The 20,952-nt window shown below is 43.1% G+C and overlaps 1 protein-coding gene across 4 annotated transcripts in view; it reads left to right on the plus strand.

Annotated features, from left to right (window-relative positions):
- LOC130258577 (protocadherin alpha-C2-like) overlaps nucleotides 1-20,952 on the plus strand; it is an 89,899-nt gene that overhangs the window by 12,926 nt on the left and 56,021 nt on the right. Inside the window, exon 1 of one of the 4 annotated variants that reach the window (XM_056502066.1) lies at nucleotides 1,978-4,739. The exons of the other annotated variants lie outside the window; for them this stretch is intronic. Within the exon in view, the coding sequence (XP_056358041.1) occupies nucleotides 2,334-4,739 (2,406 nt within the window). The 5' untranslated portion in view covers nucleotides 1,978-2,333. Of the gene's footprint in view, nucleotides 1-1,977; nucleotides 4,740-20,952 lie in introns of those variants that run through there. 4 annotated transcript variants of the gene reach the window in all.

Raw genomic sequence — 20,952 nt, forward strand, 5'->3', positions numbered from 1 at the left:
GCATGAATAACTACAGCTTGTAATTCCATTATTATATTTGAGGAAAATCTGCCTTTGATGGGGTGTTTCTGCTGAACTGGAGGATGTTGAGCCCAAAAATCCTTGGGTTTCTTCATTGTAAACTGAGTCACAGAGGGGTGGCTAGAGGCTGTGTGTTTTACCTGTGAGGGTGTCAATATGTGGGTTTTCAGCTCTTCCCGGACAGATGAATTTATCTGTGCTGCAGATTAATATTAAGGAAATAATCTGTCTTTCCTGTGGCTTTTAAAGGTGTTATTTCATTGGTTCAGAGAGTTCAGAACTGTGTAAACCCAGCAGCTTCTCACATATTGTGGATGACATCCTTGCAGAAGAGGAATCTAGGGCACATTGGGAGTGGGGGGAGTCAGGGTGACAATTCTGTAGTGATTAGGTAGGAATTCGGGATTTCTGCATTTAACAATCAAGGAAAAAAAAAGGGTAAGCAGCAAACCATGAGTACTTGCATTGCATACTGTGTGCAAGGGGTTATTGAACAGATTTGTGTCCTCTGGGAATTGAGGTGGATGCACAGCAGTAGCTCTGTAGATTTCTCTCAGCCTTCTGCTGCCACCCCTGCTTCCCCTCGAGCTGTAAGAGATTCGGCAGCATCAGTGCAGCAGAAGTAAAATGCAACATTCAGGTACTGCCAGGGCCTCCTGGAGTTAAAAAAAATCACATCTGCAGCCAGCTGTGCTAGAGCAGACCAAGATCTGTGTGCCAGGATGAGACTCTCTTTGTGAGGCTTTGCTGAGTTGTGAAAATGCAAACAGATGTATTGATTTTTTTTACATTTAATTTAATTTAATTTAATGTACAACTTTTGGCTGTGCTCCAGCTTTTCTCCCTTTTTGAAAGACCCTATGTATCCTATATATAATTGAAATGTTTTGTTTTGCTTGCCTGGAAATTCTCAGCTGCAGAAAGAAACACAATGAATATGAGAAGAGTTAAGATCTATCCTTGTCACACATTTACAGCCTCTTGCTTTTGATCGATCAGGATCTCATCATAACAAGCTCTCACAGAAAGAAGCTGAGTGGAGGTGCTGCCAGGGTCCATCTGTATAAAATGCTGCTGAAGATCATTCCAGGAAGGCTTCCCAGAAGGATATTTTGAAATACTGTTCTTCCTCTCACGCCTGCTTTGGGGTGTAGTTAGTAACCATTCCCTCTGTGTGGAAAGTTGGGGAAGCAGAGAGCTTTGATGTTATTTTCTTTCCACTCATGAGCTACAGTCTCTGTGTGGTATCAGCTCTCTGCTGTGCCTCTCATCACAATTCCTGGGCATGTCCTAAATGCAAAACCTCTTTGGTGCTGATATTTATTTCTATATGAGTAATTGAACTGCTGCAGCCTCCCAATTTCCCCTGCCACCCGAGCCACCCCCATCCTGCTTTGGGAGGCTGGATGGGAGCTCGTCTGTGGCTGGGGGATGATCTGACTGTCAGAGCAGAGACCCTTCTCTCCAGTAATTCCTGTTTATTTCAGTTGTTCAGAAGGTGAAGTAGGGAAGACCCTTTTTCTTTTCCTTTTTTCAAATTCTTTTTTTTTCCCTCCCCGCTTTTTTCTTTCTTATTTTTTTGCCCCGTAAACTTTAACAGGAGCAGAGCCGGCTGCCTCCTTTAATTGCGCTCTCAAAACCCCTCTGGGAAATGTTGTGCTCAGCCGGAGCGTGCCTGGGCTGTGCTGACCCATGTTTAGCCGATGCCTGTCACTTCTCATCCACCTTTCCCTTCCACCGCTGCTCTCTGACAGCATCCTCTCGCTGCCTCTCCCGCAAGGAGCGGAGGGAGGAGGGGGCTCTGCAAAGCATCTCTTTTTCACGGAAACACATCCATGACGCGCGCATCCCCCCGCTCCATCTCCGTCGGGGAGTTAAAAAAAAAAAAAAAAAAGGAAGGGGAGGGAGGAGAAGCAGCCGCCGGCCGGCGGGACAGCGGCGGCGGGGGGAGCGCTGCCCCCTCCCCGGTGGCGCCGGTGTCGCCGCGGCCTCTGGGTGGCGCCGCCGCCGCTGCGCGCCCGAGACCCGCGCGGGGCCGGTCACAGCGAGCGGCGGCGGCGGGCGCAGCGCTGCGGAGCTGCCGCGGAGCCTCCCCTCGCCTCTCCTCTCCTCGCCCAGCGCGGCGGCCGGCGGCACGGCCCGGGGAGGGGGGAGCGGAGCCGCCGCGGAGCCTCCCGCGCCCGCACGGAACTTGTCGCCTCGCCGCCGGCGCGCCCCGTTCGCTTCGCGCCGGGAACTCGGGGTGTTCGCTGAAATTCTGGATTATGTTCCTGCTGAGCCGGTCTGCGGGGAGCTGAGCCAGGGGAGGAAGCATGCGGGGCTATTTAATGGTTTTCTGCCTTATTTGCTGCACCGCGGAGGGGCAAATAGTGTATTCCATCGCCGAGGAAACAGAGCGTGGAGCGTCTGTTGGGAACATAGCAAAGGATTTAGGAATAGATGCAGCTACACTTTCAGCTCGGAAATTTCGCATGATCACCGGTTCAAGTAAGCAATATTTTAATATAAATGCCAGCACAGGGGCTTTGTCTGTTAACGAGCCCATAGACAGAGAACAGCTTTGTGAATTAAAGTCTGTCTGTCTTCTGAATTATGAACTCGTGTTAGAAAACCCTCTAGAGCTTTATAGGATGGAATTCAAAGTCTTGGACATAAATGACAACTCCCCCAGCTTTCCCTTAAGAGAATATCATATAAACATGCCTGAGTTCCTGTCACCTGGGGCACGGTTTACACTCCCCAACGCCCAGGATCTCGATGAAGGTGCTAACAGTGTCCAGAATTACACTCTGAGCCCTGACGAACATTTCTATTTGGAAATGCAGATACGCGGGGATGGGAGTAAATATCCTGAACTGGTGCTGAAGAAAGCCTTAGACAGGGAGCAGCAAGCCACTCACAGACTTGTGCTTACAGCCAAAGATGGTGGGAACCCTCCAAAGTCTGGTGATGTCCCGGTCATTGTGACTGTGCTGGATACCAATGACAATGCACCAGAATTTGAGCACTCGGTCTACAGGGCGAGTATCTTGGAAAACTCCCCCAGTGGCACTTTGGTAGCCCAAGTGCACGCCACGGACTTGGATGAAGGTCCAAATGGAGAGGTCAGGTATTCCTTTAGCAATACAACTTCTGCTGACCTACAGCAGATGTTCTCAGTTCACCCCCACACCGGGGAGGTGACAGTCAATGGCGTTTTAGCTGTTCAGAGACCCCTTCTCGAGATGCTCATTGAGGCAAGGGACAATGGGGCATTTGGCATGTCCAGCACAGCGAAGCTGCTGGTGGAAATCACAGATGTGAACAATCACGGCCCAGAGATTACAATTACATCCCTTTCCAGTCCCATTCCTGAGGATGCTACTCCTGGCACAGTGATAGCTCTGCTGAGTATTTTGGATAAGGATCCTGGGGAGAATGGGAAAGTAACCTGCCAGATCTCTGAAAACCTTCCATTCCAGTTAAAGCCTTCCCTTCAAAACTACTACAGCCTTGTCACCAGTGAGCTTCTGGACCGAGAGCTGATCAGCGAGTACAACATCACCATTACTGCCACAGACTTGGGTTCTCCTCCTCTCACCACTCAGAAGACTGTTTGGGTGCAGATTTCTGATGTGAATGATAACCCCCCCATCTTCAGTGCTGATGCATTTGATGTGTTTGTGGAGGAGAACAATCCACTTGGTGCTTTTCTCTATCAGGTCTCTGCATCTGACCCTGATATAGGGGAGAATGGACGGGTCTCTTACACGCTCAGGAATTCCACAGTTGCAGGCAGTGCCCTGACCAGCTTTTTGTCTATGAACTTGGCCAATGGGAGCATCTATGCAAAACGTGCCTTTGATTTTGAGCAGCTTAGGAGCTTCCATTTCCAGGTGGAAGCCAAGGACAATGGGTCACCAGCCTTGAGTGCTGCCATTACAGTGAATGTTTACATCTCAGACCAGAATGACAACGCCCCGGCCATCCTGTACCCCACCAGCCACAACGGCTCGGTAGCTGTGGAGGTCGTGCCCCGCCTGGCTGACGAGGACTACCTGGTGACCAAAGTGGTGGCAGACGACGAGGACAATGCACAGAATGCTTGGCTTTCCTACCACCTCAGCCACGCCTCCGACTCCACGCTGTTCCAGCTGTCGCCGCACACGGGCGAGCTGCGCACCACGCGCTCCCTGCGCTCCACCGACCTCCTCAAGCACAAGGTGGTGGTGGTGGTGCGGGACCACGGGGAGCCCCCGCTCTCCTCCACCGTCACCGTGGGCATCCTGCTGGCTGACACCCTGCCCCAGGCACTGCCGGATTTCGATGACAGCGGGGAGGCGCCGCCGCTGCTCAACGCTACGAACGTCTACTTGATCGTTTCGCTTGCCTGCGTCTCGTTCATCTTCGCGGCGTTCATCTTCTTCCTCGCCATCGTCCGCCTGTGCCGCTGCCGGGCGTGCTGCTGCTGCTGCCCGGCTGATGACTACAAGAAGTATTGCTACAGTGTGCACATGCTTCCCAGCTCCCACCTCCCGCCGGACATGCTGGAGGTCACTGGTGTGGGCAAACTCACTCACACCTACTTGTACAGGGCATCTGTAGGTCTTGGGCCTGGCAACAGCAGCATCCCAAATGGAGATGCTGGGAATGTTGCCAGTGGCTCGAGGTTACAAGTGCCAGGACCCTGCATCCAAGTGCAGCAGGTCCAAAGTGACCGGTCGAGTGTTGTCCTCGTGGTAAGTGCTTCTTCCTTTCGCTCCTTTCCTCCCAAGCACGTGGCCTTGTGTCTGCACTAGGCTGCTCAGTGCAGAACATACTGAGGGCATTTGCAGGAGAACAGGTGTCGATTCATGTCATCTGGAGGAAATATAAGTTTCTTTTATGTGTTTCCTAAAGCCAAGAATCTCTTTGGCTGAAATATTGTCATGGAATGAAAAAAGAGATTTTTTTTTTTTTTCCCGCTGTAAACATTAAGGACCTTCAGACACAACTGAAGGTAAAGCTGTAAGTGAAAATGAAATGCATTGTGAGCCAAGCCATTGTCTTCAGGGAGCTAACCAGGGGCATGATAAGAGTCTGTGCAAGTTTCTAATCAATGGGTGGTTTTAAGGTGCACTGGGTAGAGTCTGTCTTTTTTTTTTCTTTAATTTTTTTATCCTTGCCTTGATATTCCTGAGATTTTTTTCATTGAGGGGGAGCAGTTTGTTGAGCCAATACACAGGTTTGCAATTACTAAGGTAACTCTTTGTGGAATAGCTGTAATTCCGTATCAGCACCTCTTTAGGAAATGTGACTTGTAGTGCTCACCTCACTTTCCAAGCAGTCCATAGATTTTGTGAATCTAAAATAATTCTCTTCTGGACCTCTGACCAAGCTTTTCTCAGTAGTGTGATTGATTTTGCAGGAGAAAATATCTTCCTGTGATCACAGTGTAGGGCTACAAGGTGGGCTATGTCTGCAGGCCTAATCTGCTGGGTGTTGCTGAGTTATTTGTCCAAGGTTCAGTTGTCTTATATCTATTTTCAATAGGTCCCTTGAGTGGTCTTTATATTTTTATGGAGTTTTGAGATGTTTTGCCTGCAGACTGTCAAATTCCTTGGTGTGTAACTTACCATGGTTGGGTCTGTCCAGGCCAGTACTCTGTGTCTGCTGAGAGCCACTCCAGATGTTTCTCAGGGAAATGTAGAAATTCAGGTTACACAGACATGGTGTAATCTGCTTCCTGATATTGTTTTTTATTTTACTTTACAATAATTAGAGGCTGTCTTAAATCTAGCCATTATGTTTACTTTCACCTTTGAAATCTTTATTCTACCTTTAAATATGTGAATGCCCAGCCTCTTTTTGAACTTTGATGTAAGGGTAGTTTTGATAATTTATTTGGATAATCAAGTATACATTCAACTATATAATATTTTGGTTTATAACTCTTAAATTTCCAAGTAGTGAATTTTTGTAAATATTCCCTTCTGGAAAGGTTCCAGTTTGCTCTTAACTATACAATTAATTCATCATGCCTTCCCTCATTTATGTGTTAACCAGATTTGATTTACACATGATGGTTTTCCTAGTATTTAATCAGCCATAATTAGTTTTAAATTCTGTTCTGTGTAGCAGCAGAGGGTTGCAGATGTTGTGGGTTTCTCATTGCTCAAAGAGGGGTGTGTGGAATACACAAAAACAGGTCTTGCAAAAACAGAAGACCTTCCTTAAGAAACTGTAGTCTAGGAAAATAGCAGTTGGCAGCATGTAAAGAAGGATCTGTACCTAATGCACTGGATACTTTGGGAATATAATTGATTATTCGAGGATCTGAAAAATAAAAAATTTGAGTTAGAACCTTTGTAAAGGGGAAATAAAAAGTGTTTTGGCACTATCTTGACTCAGAAGGTGTCTGCAAGAACCCTGACAGTGTCTGGGGGGTGTAACTTTGGCTGGAGAGTAGTTCACAATTGCAAAACTAATAATAGAGATGACATATATATTGCAACAACAACAACAACAACAAAAAAAACCCAAACTAAAACCCTCAAAAAACTGTCACAACTCATTTCTTTGTTTCAGCTGAGCAAGATCTCAGGTTACAAACTCAGGTTGCCAACACATTAAACAACTAAAAATTAATAAAAATGCCCAATTATCCCTAATCTCCATAATCAGAACAACTGTAATGTGTCTCATTGCATCTGCTGTATTTCAGTCATTCAGGTCAATTTTTAAACTTGTACCATGAAAAGCCTTTTTGCAGCTTTTGATAGTGAGCAAAATAAATCCCAGATGTCAGCTTCATCAATTTTATTCCCTTTCTTCTAATGCTCAGAGATGGGCAACCATAGATGTGGCTTGTGTGGAAACTCCAAAGGCTTTACATTAATTGAGCTGAGTAGGGGAGAAGAGGCAGAGCCTGAAAAAATCCATCTAGCCTTGAAGCCAAAACCATGCTGGTTATTATTAATTTGGGGCTGATCATTCCAATGGCATTTGAGCTGGAGAATTAACTATACATATATATATATATGCACTATTAGAAAATTCGGTTTAAAAATTGAAAATTTAATTTTGGATATTGACTAAATGCAGTCTGGAAGTGCTTTCAGACTGATTCATTTGGAGTTAAAAACATAAACCTATGTGACCCATTGAGCTTTTGAGGAGGGGCGATTGTATTGCTCCCTAAGAATATAAATGTAACAAAAAGAAAACAACAAATATTTAAAAAGCACTTAAAAGGAGCAACTTCATGCTTATCATTCAGAGCACTGAAAAGTATTTAAAAGTCACAATTTTAGCAGAACTTCAATAGACCTGATATTTATTTTGTTTTTCAATTGAGAAGGCGATTACAATTTTCAGTTCATGTAGGATAGAAAAAGGTCTGCATATATGAAAATTTAATTGAATTTCCAGAAATTAGGTGTATTCTCAAAGTTTAGGTTGATTTCTTTATTCTGGTTCTGCTTTTGTTACTGAATTAAACAACAGTCTTGAATGTTTTTACACATGTAGACGCATTTGTGCTTTTATGTTTTCTATTTGGGTTAAAGCTATAAATAGCTCTGTGTATGGCCATAACAGCAGTAGAGTAAACTGCAATTGTATCTCTTTCAATATTTTGTTGTGCCTTTCTGCAGGATGGCATAAATGGCAGCTAAGTGAAAAGCTGGGTAGGAGAGACAAAGGCTCGAGTGGTTACTAAAGTAAGCAGTGGTTCCCTGACTGATTTCTGGGATTGTGATGTAGCCATGGATTGCTCCAGTTCTTTTGTTTGCTTGTGTTGGCCATTGTGCTACACAAAAGGCCTGTGAGATATTTCTGCATTCAGAGTGTGCTGCCCTCTCTGTGACTTGGCATTCGATATTTAGGTTATACCCAAAAATAGACCTTGCAATGGAGAATTTTTCTCGCTAAACTGTAATGGGAGTGGAATAATTTTGCACAACATGGCATGAATTTCCTGTGACAAAAATGGATCCACTTCCATTGAGACAGGCTGGCAATTGAGGCTGAACTGCTGCAGGCTAAGCATCAGTGGCTTCCTCACACAAGTGAAGAGCAGATGTGTGTGCAAGCCCTCCCTGTGGCTCGTTCTGATGGGAATAACACAGGCAAATGTAAGAGAGAATTCCTTCCCAATTCCTCCTGTCAGGGCTGGTAACAGCCTGTGTAGAACCAGCAGTCTTATGTCCACATTACAAGAATTCAGTTTTTAGGAAGATTTCTTGGCTGTGAAAGTTACTCTTGGGATCAGGCCAAGAAAATCCTAGAAGGAGTGATGATCAAAGAAAATTCAGGGAGGAAAAGTGTCTCCCTCTAACCACTCCAATTCTTTCACAAAGAAGGATGTGTTCAGCAAAAGAACACTGAGTCTTGTAAACCCTACAAATGGGCTGAAACTTTTCCTGTCTGATGCCTGCCTTGGAGTGTTATTTTTAAAAGTAGGGGAAGGGAGAGTGGCAGGAGGAGTTGGTTGAGCCAAAAGGCTTGAGGGGATGTGGAGAGTAATATGATTGTGTTTGGAGATGGACAAGGGGAAGGAAAGGATGAGGTTGAATGGTGATGTGGGCTGAGGAAGGGTAATCCTTGTATGAAAGCATAACACCAGAAAACATAATTTAGATCAAGTCCAGTCCTTTCCTGTATCAGTCAGAGTTTCATCTTAAATATTGACATTCAAATATTTAGATTTTAGTTGTAAAAATAATAATTTTAATTACAAAATTCACTAGGTTGTACCCATTATCCTTATTGGAAAGTTATTCCTCTAAGTCTTTGAAATGCTCTTCTGACATCCTGCCAACTGTTCTTTGCTATGAGTTTGTAGAGTTTTGATTTCGTGCCAGCAATTCCCTTTTAATATGAGTAGTTCTTTCCCTCTTTGCCTCTTGCTTTATCCACAGCTTAGAAAGCAACCACATCCTTTCTAGCTTTTTTTGCTAAGCTAAACAAGTTGATCTCTTTCAGCCTTTTTTCCTGTGATCACCTCTGCACTCATCTGATTATGCTGATATCCCTTCTCAGCATCAGTTTTAAATTTTTGGATATATATTTCCTGCTTTTCTTGCAAATATGTGACCAGACTTATATATGCTTCAGAGGCAGGACTTCCTATGTAGACAGGAATAATTCCTTTACCAGTTCACAGGGAATTCATCAGCTGATTCTTCTTGGGAGGCCAATTGCCTCCTCCACAGTTTTAATAAGTTGATTAATCACATAAGTATTATTGCAGAACTTCTTTGAGTGTAGAGATGTAAAGGTTAAGGTTAATTCCCAAGATGGTTCTTCTGCCCAGATTCATCCATCTAAATGTTTGATGTTTGAGCCTTAGATGTTAAAAAGTCTTAGTCACCTGCTCAGAACAAATCATCCTATTCATCTTTGCTCTGTGAGTTTATACAAAGCCTACAGACAGCACTGAGAGTAAATGAATGACTTTTATCTCAACAGATCTCCAGATTTTGAAGTGAATGATTCCATATGATTGTCCTGTGGAACTGTTAGAATAGCCCAACTTCTTGTGTCTTTTCAGTGCTGCACTGTATTCAATGTTTTACTAAAATCAGTATAGATAGATGAATTTCAGTTTGTTTCTATTGAAGAGAATTGCAAACCAGTCTAGCAAATGGCTGTCTTTGATAAACCTATGGCTATTTTCCTTCATTTTTAGTGTATCTTCATTTCTTCTTTGGTCCTGCCTTCAAATTTGTATCCAGACAAACAATGTCTGCAGTTGTTTTTCTTCAATGAGATTCTTCTACTTCAGACCTGACAGGTTTATATTAAAAAAAAAAAAAAAGCCAAAACAAATTCTCTTCACTCCCATGCTTTTATTTATCAGTTCTTTAGAAACCTGTGATGGAAATCAGGTAGTGGGGAATTGAGGATTTTTAACTCTCAGTGTTTTGGTTCTTCCTTGGTGACAGCAATTTCCGTTCCCTTGAGTGACTTGTCACATATTTAATGTCACACTCAAGATACTGAAAACAGAGGAAAATACAGATTACTTGTCACAAAATGGGATGCCATATTTTTGTACCCATGGCCTGTGCATCCTCTGCTGCCCATTGGAGCTGCTGGATTTTAGTGTGGCTCAATGTAACTGTGTTAATGCTGTGTATTTCTGGGGTTACAGCTTGCTTGTTTCAAAATAACAAAAGGAGCTGTGACTTGCTGAAGATTATTTAAAAATTCCAATTAATCAAGAGAATGGCAACAAAATCCAGCATCCAAAGTAAAAAGGGGTCAAGCAGGCACATGGGAATGAAGGTATTTAGTTGAGAATTTGTAAGGCAAAGAAACAGGCAGGGCAATGGCTCAAAGGTTTGGTGCTATCAGAGGTATTTGGAGAATAAAAGCAAATTTGACCAATAAGGCAAATGGAAGTTAAATATCATAAAAAGAAGATACATAAAAAAAAAAAAAAAAAAAAAAAAAAAAAGAGAAAAAAGAAAAGTTTGAAACCTCTAATATCAGGAAAATGAACATATTTTTGTTCTTTGGATTCTTTCTTCTCCAAAGGAATGATTTTTACATTTTGATCTCTTAGTTCTTCCATCTCCCCCATGGCTGGTCCCAGTCTGATGGGTCTTGACACTGTTTTTAATGGCTTTTTACTTCTTTCTTACTTTGCAAAAGTCAAACATCTTTTCTCCACTGGCCTGCAAAATCAAAGTTTATGATGTTCACTCACAAAACCCGAAGGTACTGAATCCAAAAGGTTCTGTGGTGTTACTTCTCAACCTTTTCCAATCCCTTTGTTGGGGTCAGAAGTGAGGAAGCAGGGAAATCTTACAGCTGAGTGGGCTCTTCATCTTTTGAACTACACAGCTGTTGGCTCTGTGTCTTGGGAATGTTTTAGACACTTTTAGGTTCTGCTTTGTATCCTGAAATTATCTGGAGATTGGTGCAATGTCCTTGTGGTTAAAGCAGTTTTCATTACATGGTATTAAATGTGCAGGATTGTGATCATACCTGTAGTATGAAGACATTTCAAGAAAAGCTTGAATTCAGTCTTTCAGCTTTGTGATTTCAAGGGAAGACAGATGTGGAGCTACTGGAGACAGGCCAGTGGTGGCCTCTAAGATAACAAAGGGACTGAAGCAGTTCTCATAAGAGGGAAGACAGAGACTGGGAATTTTTATCTCATAGAAGAGAAGGCTGTGGGGTTGGGGGGATCTCATTTCTGTGTGAAAATTGAGCCAGGCCCTTTCCAAGCGTGCCCAGTGAGAAGAAAAGAGGAGGATGCTCTGTCTAAGCTTAAGTCATTTGTTTTGTTGGTTGGGGTTTTTTCCACTGTGAGGATGCTGAGCACTGGCACAGGTTGCCCAGGGAGATTGTGAAGTCTCCATCCTTGCAGATATTCCAAAGCCCTCTGGACCTGGCCCCAGACAACCTGCTTTGCTTGACCCTGCTTAGGAAGTGGGGTTGGACAAGACAATCTCCAGAGATCCCTTCCAACCTCAACCAGTCTGTGATTCTGTGTTGGCCTTCATGGAGAAATTGACTCAGTTTTCTTCTTTCTAGAAAAATAATCTTGTGGAATATGGGCCATGTCAATTCTGTTATCTATATATATTCCTCCTTCACTGAGTGGAACTTGTTTGGATTTGTTTTATTATTGTGTGTATGTTTGATTTTTTTTTTATTCACGGATACCCTAAAGATAATCAATCTTTAAAGCTATTTGTTTTCAATATCATATTGCTTGGGAGGAGGTTTGGTGAAAAAAGGAAGTGATTTCTTCCCTGAAGTCAGAGGAGATATAACTGCTACCTTCTATAACCTTTTTGGGGCTGGAGAAGTAAAATCACCCCAGCAAATGGCTTGTGTAGTCCAAGTTGCCAACTGGAATAGCTTCAAAGGCTCTGGGGTTGTTGGTTTAGGACTGCTATTTGCACTTTCATCTTTGTTTTAATCTTATTATATATTTGTCTAGGGATTAGAATTAGCAAGTTCCTGTCTTCTCTTTTACAGCACTGTGCTTCTCCACGAGGCATTCCACTTCTTAAATGCCTCTCACCTTATCTTAAAAACTACAGGAAAAATTAACCCAAGCTAATACAGAACATGGAAAGATGCCAGCTTGATTATGGTCAGAATAGAGCTGCAGAATACAAATGTGCACTGGAAAATATTATCACTTTTACCATTGTCATGTCATGTTTTATGAAAAAAGGTTTTCTTCACTCAGCCTGCTCAGAGAGAATCCAGATGGTTTTGAATAAAATCCAAACCCATCAAGCTGTCCCCATTCTATGAATTAATAGCTCAGCACCAAATGTTTCTCTTCTGTTTTGTTTGTATTCTCATTTAGGATGGGAGGCAAGTGTGGGTAATATAGGTAGTTGAGGTTCCTGGAAAATTGTAAAACTGACAGAATTGGATTAAACTTGATTGGGTGAAAAAAAACAAAACATAGTGACTGCCCAAGACATTTTAAAAGCCAAAAATGAGTTTAAAGGTCTCTACTCCCTCCTAACAGTTTTTGCAGAACAGAGATTGTGTTAGAACAGAAGTGGAACAAGGATGGAGTTACAATAGCTATAATTTTGTTGTAGGTTTTATCCCCTCTGAAAACACTGGCACATTTTTTCTCCTTTGTAAAAAAAATATATTGGCTCTAAATTAATCAGTCTTGGCAAAACTGTTTCATATGTGCAGTCTGGAAAATCTCCATAATTTGTGGCCATTTCAAACACATTAACAATCCCAAACAGATGTATATTGCCTTATCTCATAATTTATTACATCCTTGTACCCAGGGTTTCCAGTCACCTCAAAGGTAGCAGAATTATTCTATTTATCAATGTGTTAATGCTGTATATTTAGTTCCAAGTCTATATTTGGCTACTTCTAATGCCCAAGCCTGGTTTGCTTCCAATAAAGCTGGTAGAATTTTATATATAAAAGAGTTCTGCCTGAAAAACGCTTTTTAGTTACTATTATAAATAGTGCTGAGTCACTTAATATCATGCATTTTTAATGTAGCAATAATTCTTTCCAAAAGGATTGTTTTTCAAAATACTTTAACAGAGGAAAAATAGACCAGCAATTACTGTCAGCAGTAGCAACTTGTATCCAAAGATCCAATCTAAATTTTCTTCAGGACCAAATCTATGTTGTTTATAGGAGGATGTTTTGCTTAAAACAAAGGAAAGGTTAATGTGCCATCTGAGGAGAACTCCCACCTCAGTAACAGATGAAATGAAGTCAGTGTGAGCAATTTTAAATCTGTTCTATTTCATTTAATGAAAGCAATTGCAACTGGTGGTCTTGGAGCTACAGACTTCTGCATTTTCAGCTCTGTCCACTAATGAATGAACAAAACCTTTTCAGTATTTTAGGTTGTGTTATCATTGCTTACTACAGAAATGGTCTGATGCATAGAAACTCTCACCACAGAACCCTCAGGTGTCTCAGGGTGGTGATAGGAACTGGGCATTACCTGTTAGACAGTTTGCCTGCACAGTTTGGTCGTTTCTCAGACTGGTTGTTCCAAGTCTCATCCAACCTGGCCCTGGGCACCCCCAGGGATCCAGGGGCAGCCACAGCTTGTCTGGGCACCCTGCTGCCAGAGTCTCACCTCCCTCCTGAGGAACAATTCCTTCTCAATATCCCATCCATCCCTGCCTCTGGCAGTGGAATCCATTCCTTTTGTTCTATAACTCCATACTCTCCCAAATAGTCTCTCTTCAACTTCCTTGAGATGCCCTTAGGTACTGGAAGGTTGCAGCGAGGTCATCCTGCAGCTTCTCTCCTCTGGGCTGAACAACCCCAATTCTCTCAGCCTTTCCTCTCAGGAGAGGTGCTCCATCCTCTGATCAGCTTGGTGGCCTCCTCTGGACTCACTCCAGCAGGTCCCTGACCCTCCTGTGCTGGGGCCTCAAGGGCTGGAGGCAGCTCTGCTGGTGGGGTCCCACCAGAGACAAGAAAAGAGGCACAATCCCTTCCTTTGACCTGCTGCCCACGCTGCTTTTGATGTGGAATGTGTCTGATCTTCCCTTGAAATGCCTTGCTGAAGTATGTTTTGGAAAAAGGACTTGGTATTTGTTGCAAAGTGGTTTTTGTGTCATGCTTGATAGCCATTAAGAGCTGCTAAGGTTGGCTGAGTTACAAACTTTTGAGAAATTGTTGTTCACTCTACTTGGTAGATAATCACAAGAGCTGGAAAGCTCAGCTGCCTCTGAGTCCTGCCAGCAGAGAGCCCTGATCCAGCCAAGGGCTGGCAGGACCTTCTGATAATTGCAGTTGTATGATTGTGGCCCAGACCAAAATTGAGGCTGGGGCTGGAACAAAGGACAGAGGATTGGGAGGTAAAAAAAAAAAAACAAAAATGAACACAGTGCCCAGCCCAGGACCAGGGTGCAGGGAAGAGGAGGGTCCCTAATTTCATAGAAATGTGAGTCCTGCACATGGGTGCTGTTGAAGGCAGCACCTTTTCTGTGGCAGCCTGTTTCACAGTGTCACTAAAAAAATATTCAGGGAGTGTAAGGAACTGAGAGAACTGAACAAATAAGTATCCAAGATGAACATAAATAGACAGATTTATTGCATGATGCAACAGGATCATAATTAAACAGATGTATCATAATGGAGGATAATAGATTAAATATTTTATACCTCAGAAATCTAATAGCTATTTTATTCTAATACTTCTCACTGGGGTAAAGATGCTTTGTTTCAGAGAGATTCTAGCAAGGCTGAAGATTGTACAGGCTTTTGTACTTCAGCAGTATATGAAGACCAGAAAATAACTCCTTAGGGTTAAAATTTGGCAGACTTCCCATTGTGGGTGAATTTAAGTGCCAGAATTCTTGAATGAAGGATTAAAGGAGAACTGAAAGCCTTTGGTGAAAATACAATGTTGAGATTGCTCCCAGTGTAGGTACAGCAGAAGGGTAACTATGTTGTTCATGGTTAAAAGATCAAGTACCCAGATGACATCAGTATGGATTGGTTTGTCCTCCCTGTCTTTCAAAAACTCTTTTCCCCTCTGTTTTTATTTTGTCCTCCCCTATGCTTGTCTCTTTTTCCTTACCTTCTCCTAATGTCTAGTTCCTACCCTCAGAAATGTTTTCACATTTCACTCTGACTTTAAAATACATAAACCCCTGAGGGAGGGACCAGACCCAGCCTCCTGTTCTCAGTGAACCAGCAGACAGAACCACACTGCTTTTTGTGTTCCTATAAACCCTGACTTTGACTGCCTCTGTTTCCACAGAAATGCCTCCCCTGACCACCCTGGGACTGCCTTGGGGGAGTTCCTTCTCAGTGAACTGGATTTGAAGGGCTCTGAACACTGTCTTTAAACAATATTCAGAGTGATAAAGAAACCCAGCAGGTACACTGGTGTTGCTGGACATTATTTTAGTTTTTTCCTAGCCATGTGGCCAGTAGTAGTTGGGTATCCCAAATGCACAATCCTAAAATCTGTCTCCAAAGAGCACAGTTTGTAAGGAATATGAAATGCAAGGAGTCATGCTGAGACACTGCAGCTTTATCTGCTTGTGGAGGACAATGTTTTGATTAGTACAAGGAGAGGGGATTGATTTCAGTGGGTACATTTGGTATCATCATCCCTGCTTATCACTCAGAGTCTCACATGTCCTGCTGTGGTTCTCTGTCCAACAATGAATATGCTGAGCTCAGCTGAGCTGTTAAAAGCTGGAAGTCTGGTGTCATTTGAGGTGTTCCAGGGCTAGAGATGTATTCTGTAAGGCTGGGAGATCTGTGCCCTTCTGGAAGGAGCAGCTGAGGACTGGCAGGACACCCTGTCCCCTGCATCCCACAGCCTCTGCCTGCTGCTTCAGGAACTGGTACAGTGTGGGTTTCCCTCAGTACACAAAAATATTTGGTTTTGCCACGTCTATGATCCATGCAAAATGCATAAGGTAATTCTGCATTAATGCTACAGCACTAACTCATGCTAAACACCAGATATAGTCCAGCTTTTAAAGGAATGTTTCATTAGGTCAGTCACTCTGATCTATTCAGTAAGAGCTCTTGTGCTCAAGGAAACAAATATTGAAGTCTTACTAGATCCAAACCATAAATATTTTGTGTCACTGAGGTTTTAAGAATTCCAAAGGGAAGTTTGAAAACCGATATTGCTTAATGTTTACTTAAAAATCCCCAAACACTTATCTCCCTTCAGCACCTAGTGCAAATAATAAATTATACATGTGCATATGTACCTTATTGCTTGAGACTCCCCAAGTATCCTTTGCAGCAGTGCTTTAAACCTTGCTGTGGCCATTTGAGCCCAGACATTGCTGACATCTTAGGAACCAATTAAGATACTTGCCAAAAGTCATGAAGTCCCTGATGTAAAGTGAACAGAACCCAGCTCCCCTGACTTCCTGCTTTTATGGTGTGTGATCAACTGCCTCTGCCTCCACCTCACTTTTGTCTTGTCTTGATTTCTGAAGCCCCAGGGTACCTCTTTTCCCCTTCCTTTTCCTCCATGAGTGCCACTGCTTCTCAGGCCTTCCTCTGGGCTTCTGACCATAATCTGCCCCACCTCAGACTTTACATCTCCCTTTTTCTTTGCTTCCCTTTCCAAGAACTCTCAGATGCTGTAAATCAGAGCTGTGCTTGTTGCTCTGGTGAATCTGACAGAGCTGTCACAGTGTTGAAGCTGGGCATACAGGTCCTGAACTGGACAGCTGTGATCAGTGGCTTTCCACCACTCATCTTAATACCTTGGCCACTGTACTCAGCCTGTACAACACAGGATAGTTTTCATGCCATGCAGCCAAATCCTTTTTTAATATGGTGTTTGATATTACAGCTCTTGTATTCTGCTCCCTGCTGCCTCATTCTCTGCTGCTGTACTCATCCAGGGACAGAGCTGAGAGATGTTGCTGACTGCTCCCATCTCATTTACCTCCCACTCTGCTGCTTGCAACCCCTCCATCTGCTGAAGCTGGTCCTGTTCTCCAGCAGCAATAGCAGCAGTGGGTGCCAGAGACTGAGGAATGCTGAGGAAGGATGCAGGAGTGGTGTCTGTGAGTAGACAGGGAAGTGGATGTGGAGCAGAGACCTCACAGCTGTGCCTCATCCCTTTCCTAAAGTCTCTCTGGGTTGTAAAAACCATTCTTGCTTTTCCTTCTCTGGGACCCTCCACCCAGTGCTTGTCTTTGTTTTTGTTTTAACTTGGTTGCTCACAGCATCTGCTGGCATCAGTCTCATCCTTTCAGGTTGAACTCTTACCCCTCTCAGGGTCTGTGCAAACTGAGTCTGGCACAGAAGAATCTGGAATTTATGTTAGAAAATCAGATTGCAGAAGTGAGTGTAAGATCTTGTGGCAGGGAAAAGTGATTTTATTCTGCAAATCCCTGAAGTTTCCCACTCTCACTCATTTTCTTACTGGATTTTGCACACTCACACCCACATCAGTGCCTGATGGTCTCTGGTGACCAGGATCACTTGTGTGCAGAGCTTTGGGACAAGGGACATTGGCTCACACATCATAGCTCACAGTTGTGACAAGAGACTGATCTGGGACTTGTCATTGATGCCCTTTAGCAGTGGGAGCTGGCTGGGATCTTTTGCATCAGTGTTTTTCATTTCACCTTTTATAGTCTTAAGTAAAATTCCTTAATTTCACAGTTCTCTTGTATCCCCCACTGTGCATCTTAAGTTCTCTTCTCCATCTTCTTTACACTTTATTTTAGATAATTTTTCTCCTCTTCATTCATTTGGATTAAAACCTCATATAGGGTCCTCTGTAGCAATTAATGCATTATTTTCTTGTTACTCCTTGTTTTGTATTTTCTTTGTGTGCTTGAACATTTGCACACATTTAGAGTCATACTGCCTTTATACTAATCCTAAATAAATGTATTTCTTTGCAAATCTCTGCATGCAAAAGGAAAGAAAGTAAATGGGTGGAAGTCATGGATTAAAGGCAGGAAAAATTCAAATTAGTTTCACTGTAATGAACTCAAACTACTGATAAAGTGCTCACAAGAAATGAGGAAGCTAAATTGTTGCTGGGGCTTCTTTTTTTTTTGCATAGAATTATTATCAGATTATTTTGGTACATTATCAGGAACTACTTGGAAGTGCACAGCTGGAATCCAATCCTCTGTGCTGTTCTGATAACCTTATTAAATATGAATGAGATTGTAAAGTACAGTAAAGGGCATAAAATGGCTGGAATATAGATTCCAAGTCAACAGAGAAAAAAAAAACCCAAGCTTTTGTGTGTCTATTTAGAAGAGAGTTGGGAGCAAGCAGGGTGTGGAATCCCACTGTGTGCCAGCACCCTGCAGAGAAACACAAATATAAACCAAAATCATTTAGCAGAGAGTGTAGGTCAGGGTGAAATGCTGCTCCTGGTTTTGCTGAGTAAGGAAATCAATGGGATGTGTCCTGAGGTCAGATAATATCAGCAGAATCTGCAGTATTAACATTTTGCCCATCATATACGTGGCCATAGGTTATAAATAGTCCAAGAACAGCACAGTTTGGGCAGGAGGATTTTTTGTAATAGGATTTGAAGTAAAAATCTTCTCAGCTCAGAAATGCCTGCTGAGAATTAGCAAACAAAATAAAATATTTTCCTGTCCTACTTTCCTTGCTTAGCCATTCCCATGCAGACACATGAAATACAGAAAGCTTTGGAACAGAATGCTGGTCTTATGAAAAAATCCTCACATATTCAGTATGTTTTATGGAGTCTGTACTCTAATCCCCTCCTGCCTCCTTTATGGCTCTCAGCTGCTCTTTAAAACAGTTGAAGGGGTTTAATTTTCTGTCTGGCTGCATGAGATGTGGTATCAGAACTGCAGAAGACCTGCAGCTGAAAGTGCAGCTGCCAGGGGGTAAGAGCAGGGAGTTCTTGGGTGTTTGCCTGTGCTGCTCAGCAAAGCCTTTCCCATTTGTGCTAAAAGCTGTGATGGAGATTTTCCCCAAGAGGAGACTGAGGGCAGAGACCTCAGAGCAGTCTGCAATTTCCTTATGAAATTCCTTCTCTGCTCTCTGGTGACCAGTGACAGGGCAGGTCACCCTGCAGGGCAGGTTTAGGAAAATTTTCTTCACCCAGGGGGTGGTTGGGCACTGGAATTGGCTCCCAGGGCAGTGCTTGAGGCACCTGCCAGAATTCAAGGAGTGTTTGACAACACTCAGGCACAGGATGGGATTGTTGAGGTGTCCTGTGCAGGGCCAGGAGCTGAACTTCAATGACAGGGTATTCTGTGATTCTATTTGTCCTTGAGGTCAAGTTCCTTCCTTCCTTCCCACCACATAGAAAATTACAAATCTAAACCATGACTAATCCTGAGCCCACCAAGGCTGGAACCAGACATGCAGAAGTTCACACCATATCTTGTCTGTCCTGGCAGGTGTGGTGGAAACACCCTGTAGCCAACCTGTGTTTGTGCTGGTGAGCTCTGGAAGCCCAGAGCACCACCTTCATTGTTCCTTTGGTTGTTCATCCCTTCTGCAGCAAGGAATTTCCATGATATATCAGCAGCTCTGCCTTCTCTGCCTTGGTGATGGCTGAGCCTCTGGCTGCAGAAAGCTTGGGGCTTGTCTGACTGCACCAGCCAGAGGTGGAGGTCATGATTTCCTTCACTTCTGTTTTAAAAAGCATAGCAGTAATGATTTAATTTCTGGTAAAGCTGACATTGACTTTGTGCCAACATCAAGAAAAGAGAAATCAAGCAGTTAATTCTAAAATATAACCTTGAAAGGGAAAGTCGTTTCTACACTTTTAAGTCTGATTAAGTAGAACTTGTTCTATTAATTTGAGAAATTTAGGGCAGCTCTGTACAACTCAGTATAAGAGCATTTTGGGTCTGATTTTAGATTGAGGAGATCTGTCCATCACTTCTCTGCTGCTTTTTTACATATTTAACTTCAGGAGCAAGTTGTAGCTTGGTGCTGTGTAAGGATATCCCTTACCCTTGTAGTTCAGAGCTAACCTCCCATAAAACTTTGGAGTAGAGATGTGGAGAGAGGAGGAAGAAATTCTTCCTTGTGAGAGTGATGAGGCCCTGAGGTTGCCCAGAGAAGCTGTGGCTGCCCCTGGATCCCTGGCAGTGTCCAAGGCCAGGTTGGATGGGGCTTGGAGCACCCTGGGATAGTGGAAGGTGTTCCTGCCATAGCAGGGGCTGAAATGAGAAGAGCTTTACAGTTCCTTCCAACCCAAACCATTTTAAGTGTCACAGGGAAAGAAAGGACTAGAAACAATTTTGAACAGCATGAACACAGCTTGGATTGGATAATCCAACCATATTCCAGTTTTGCATCTGAGCTTTCTGCTTGTGTCTTGGGCTGCCTGGAGTGCCTTCAGTGAGTGTGTATTGGAAAGGATTCCTGTCTAGGGAATAAGCACAAAACACTTAAGTCCCATTTAATTTGTCACATGGGACTGAAGTTGCAGGTAGGTGTGCTTTGGTGAGAGAATGCACCTGATATTCCAGCACAGTTATAGGTTAATAGGTTAATTCCTGCTTCAGCCAGTATTTGGAAAATACCAGGAGGCAGAGTGGCAGCACTCTGTGAGTGTGAGACTGGTGAGGCTGGGCTGGGCTCTCTCTCCCTCTCACTGAAAGGTCTGCAACATTTTAGAAGTGTTAAGGATGGATTAGGCAGGCTTGTAAAAGGGAGTTGCAGTGAAGGTATCTGTGAATAACAAAAGCATGAGTTAACCTTTCAGTACAAGATATAATCCTGTTAGTTCCTTAGCAGGGCAGATGCTGAGGAAAGCAGATTTTCACACTGTTGTTTTGTGGCTCTGAACTGAATATGATTGCCCAAATACAGCTCTCAATAAATTAGGCATTGAAGTAAAAACTTAAGATATGCTTTTATGATTTAAGTTTACAATTCTGCTGCTTGATGTACTTTCACTGAGCTAAGAGAATTCATGGAGATATTATTAGGAAATACAACAAACCTGGAAAAGTCATTAGTGAGCAGGAGAGCAAGAAAGAAAAAGTG

The sequence above is a fragment of the Oenanthe melanoleuca genome, chromosome 13 (assembly GCF_029582105.1).
Source record: "Oenanthe melanoleuca isolate GR-GAL-2019-014 chromosome 13, OMel1.0, whole genome shotgun sequence".
Lineage (NCBI taxonomy): Eukaryota > Metazoa > Chordata > Aves > Passeriformes > Muscicapidae > Oenanthe > Oenanthe melanoleuca.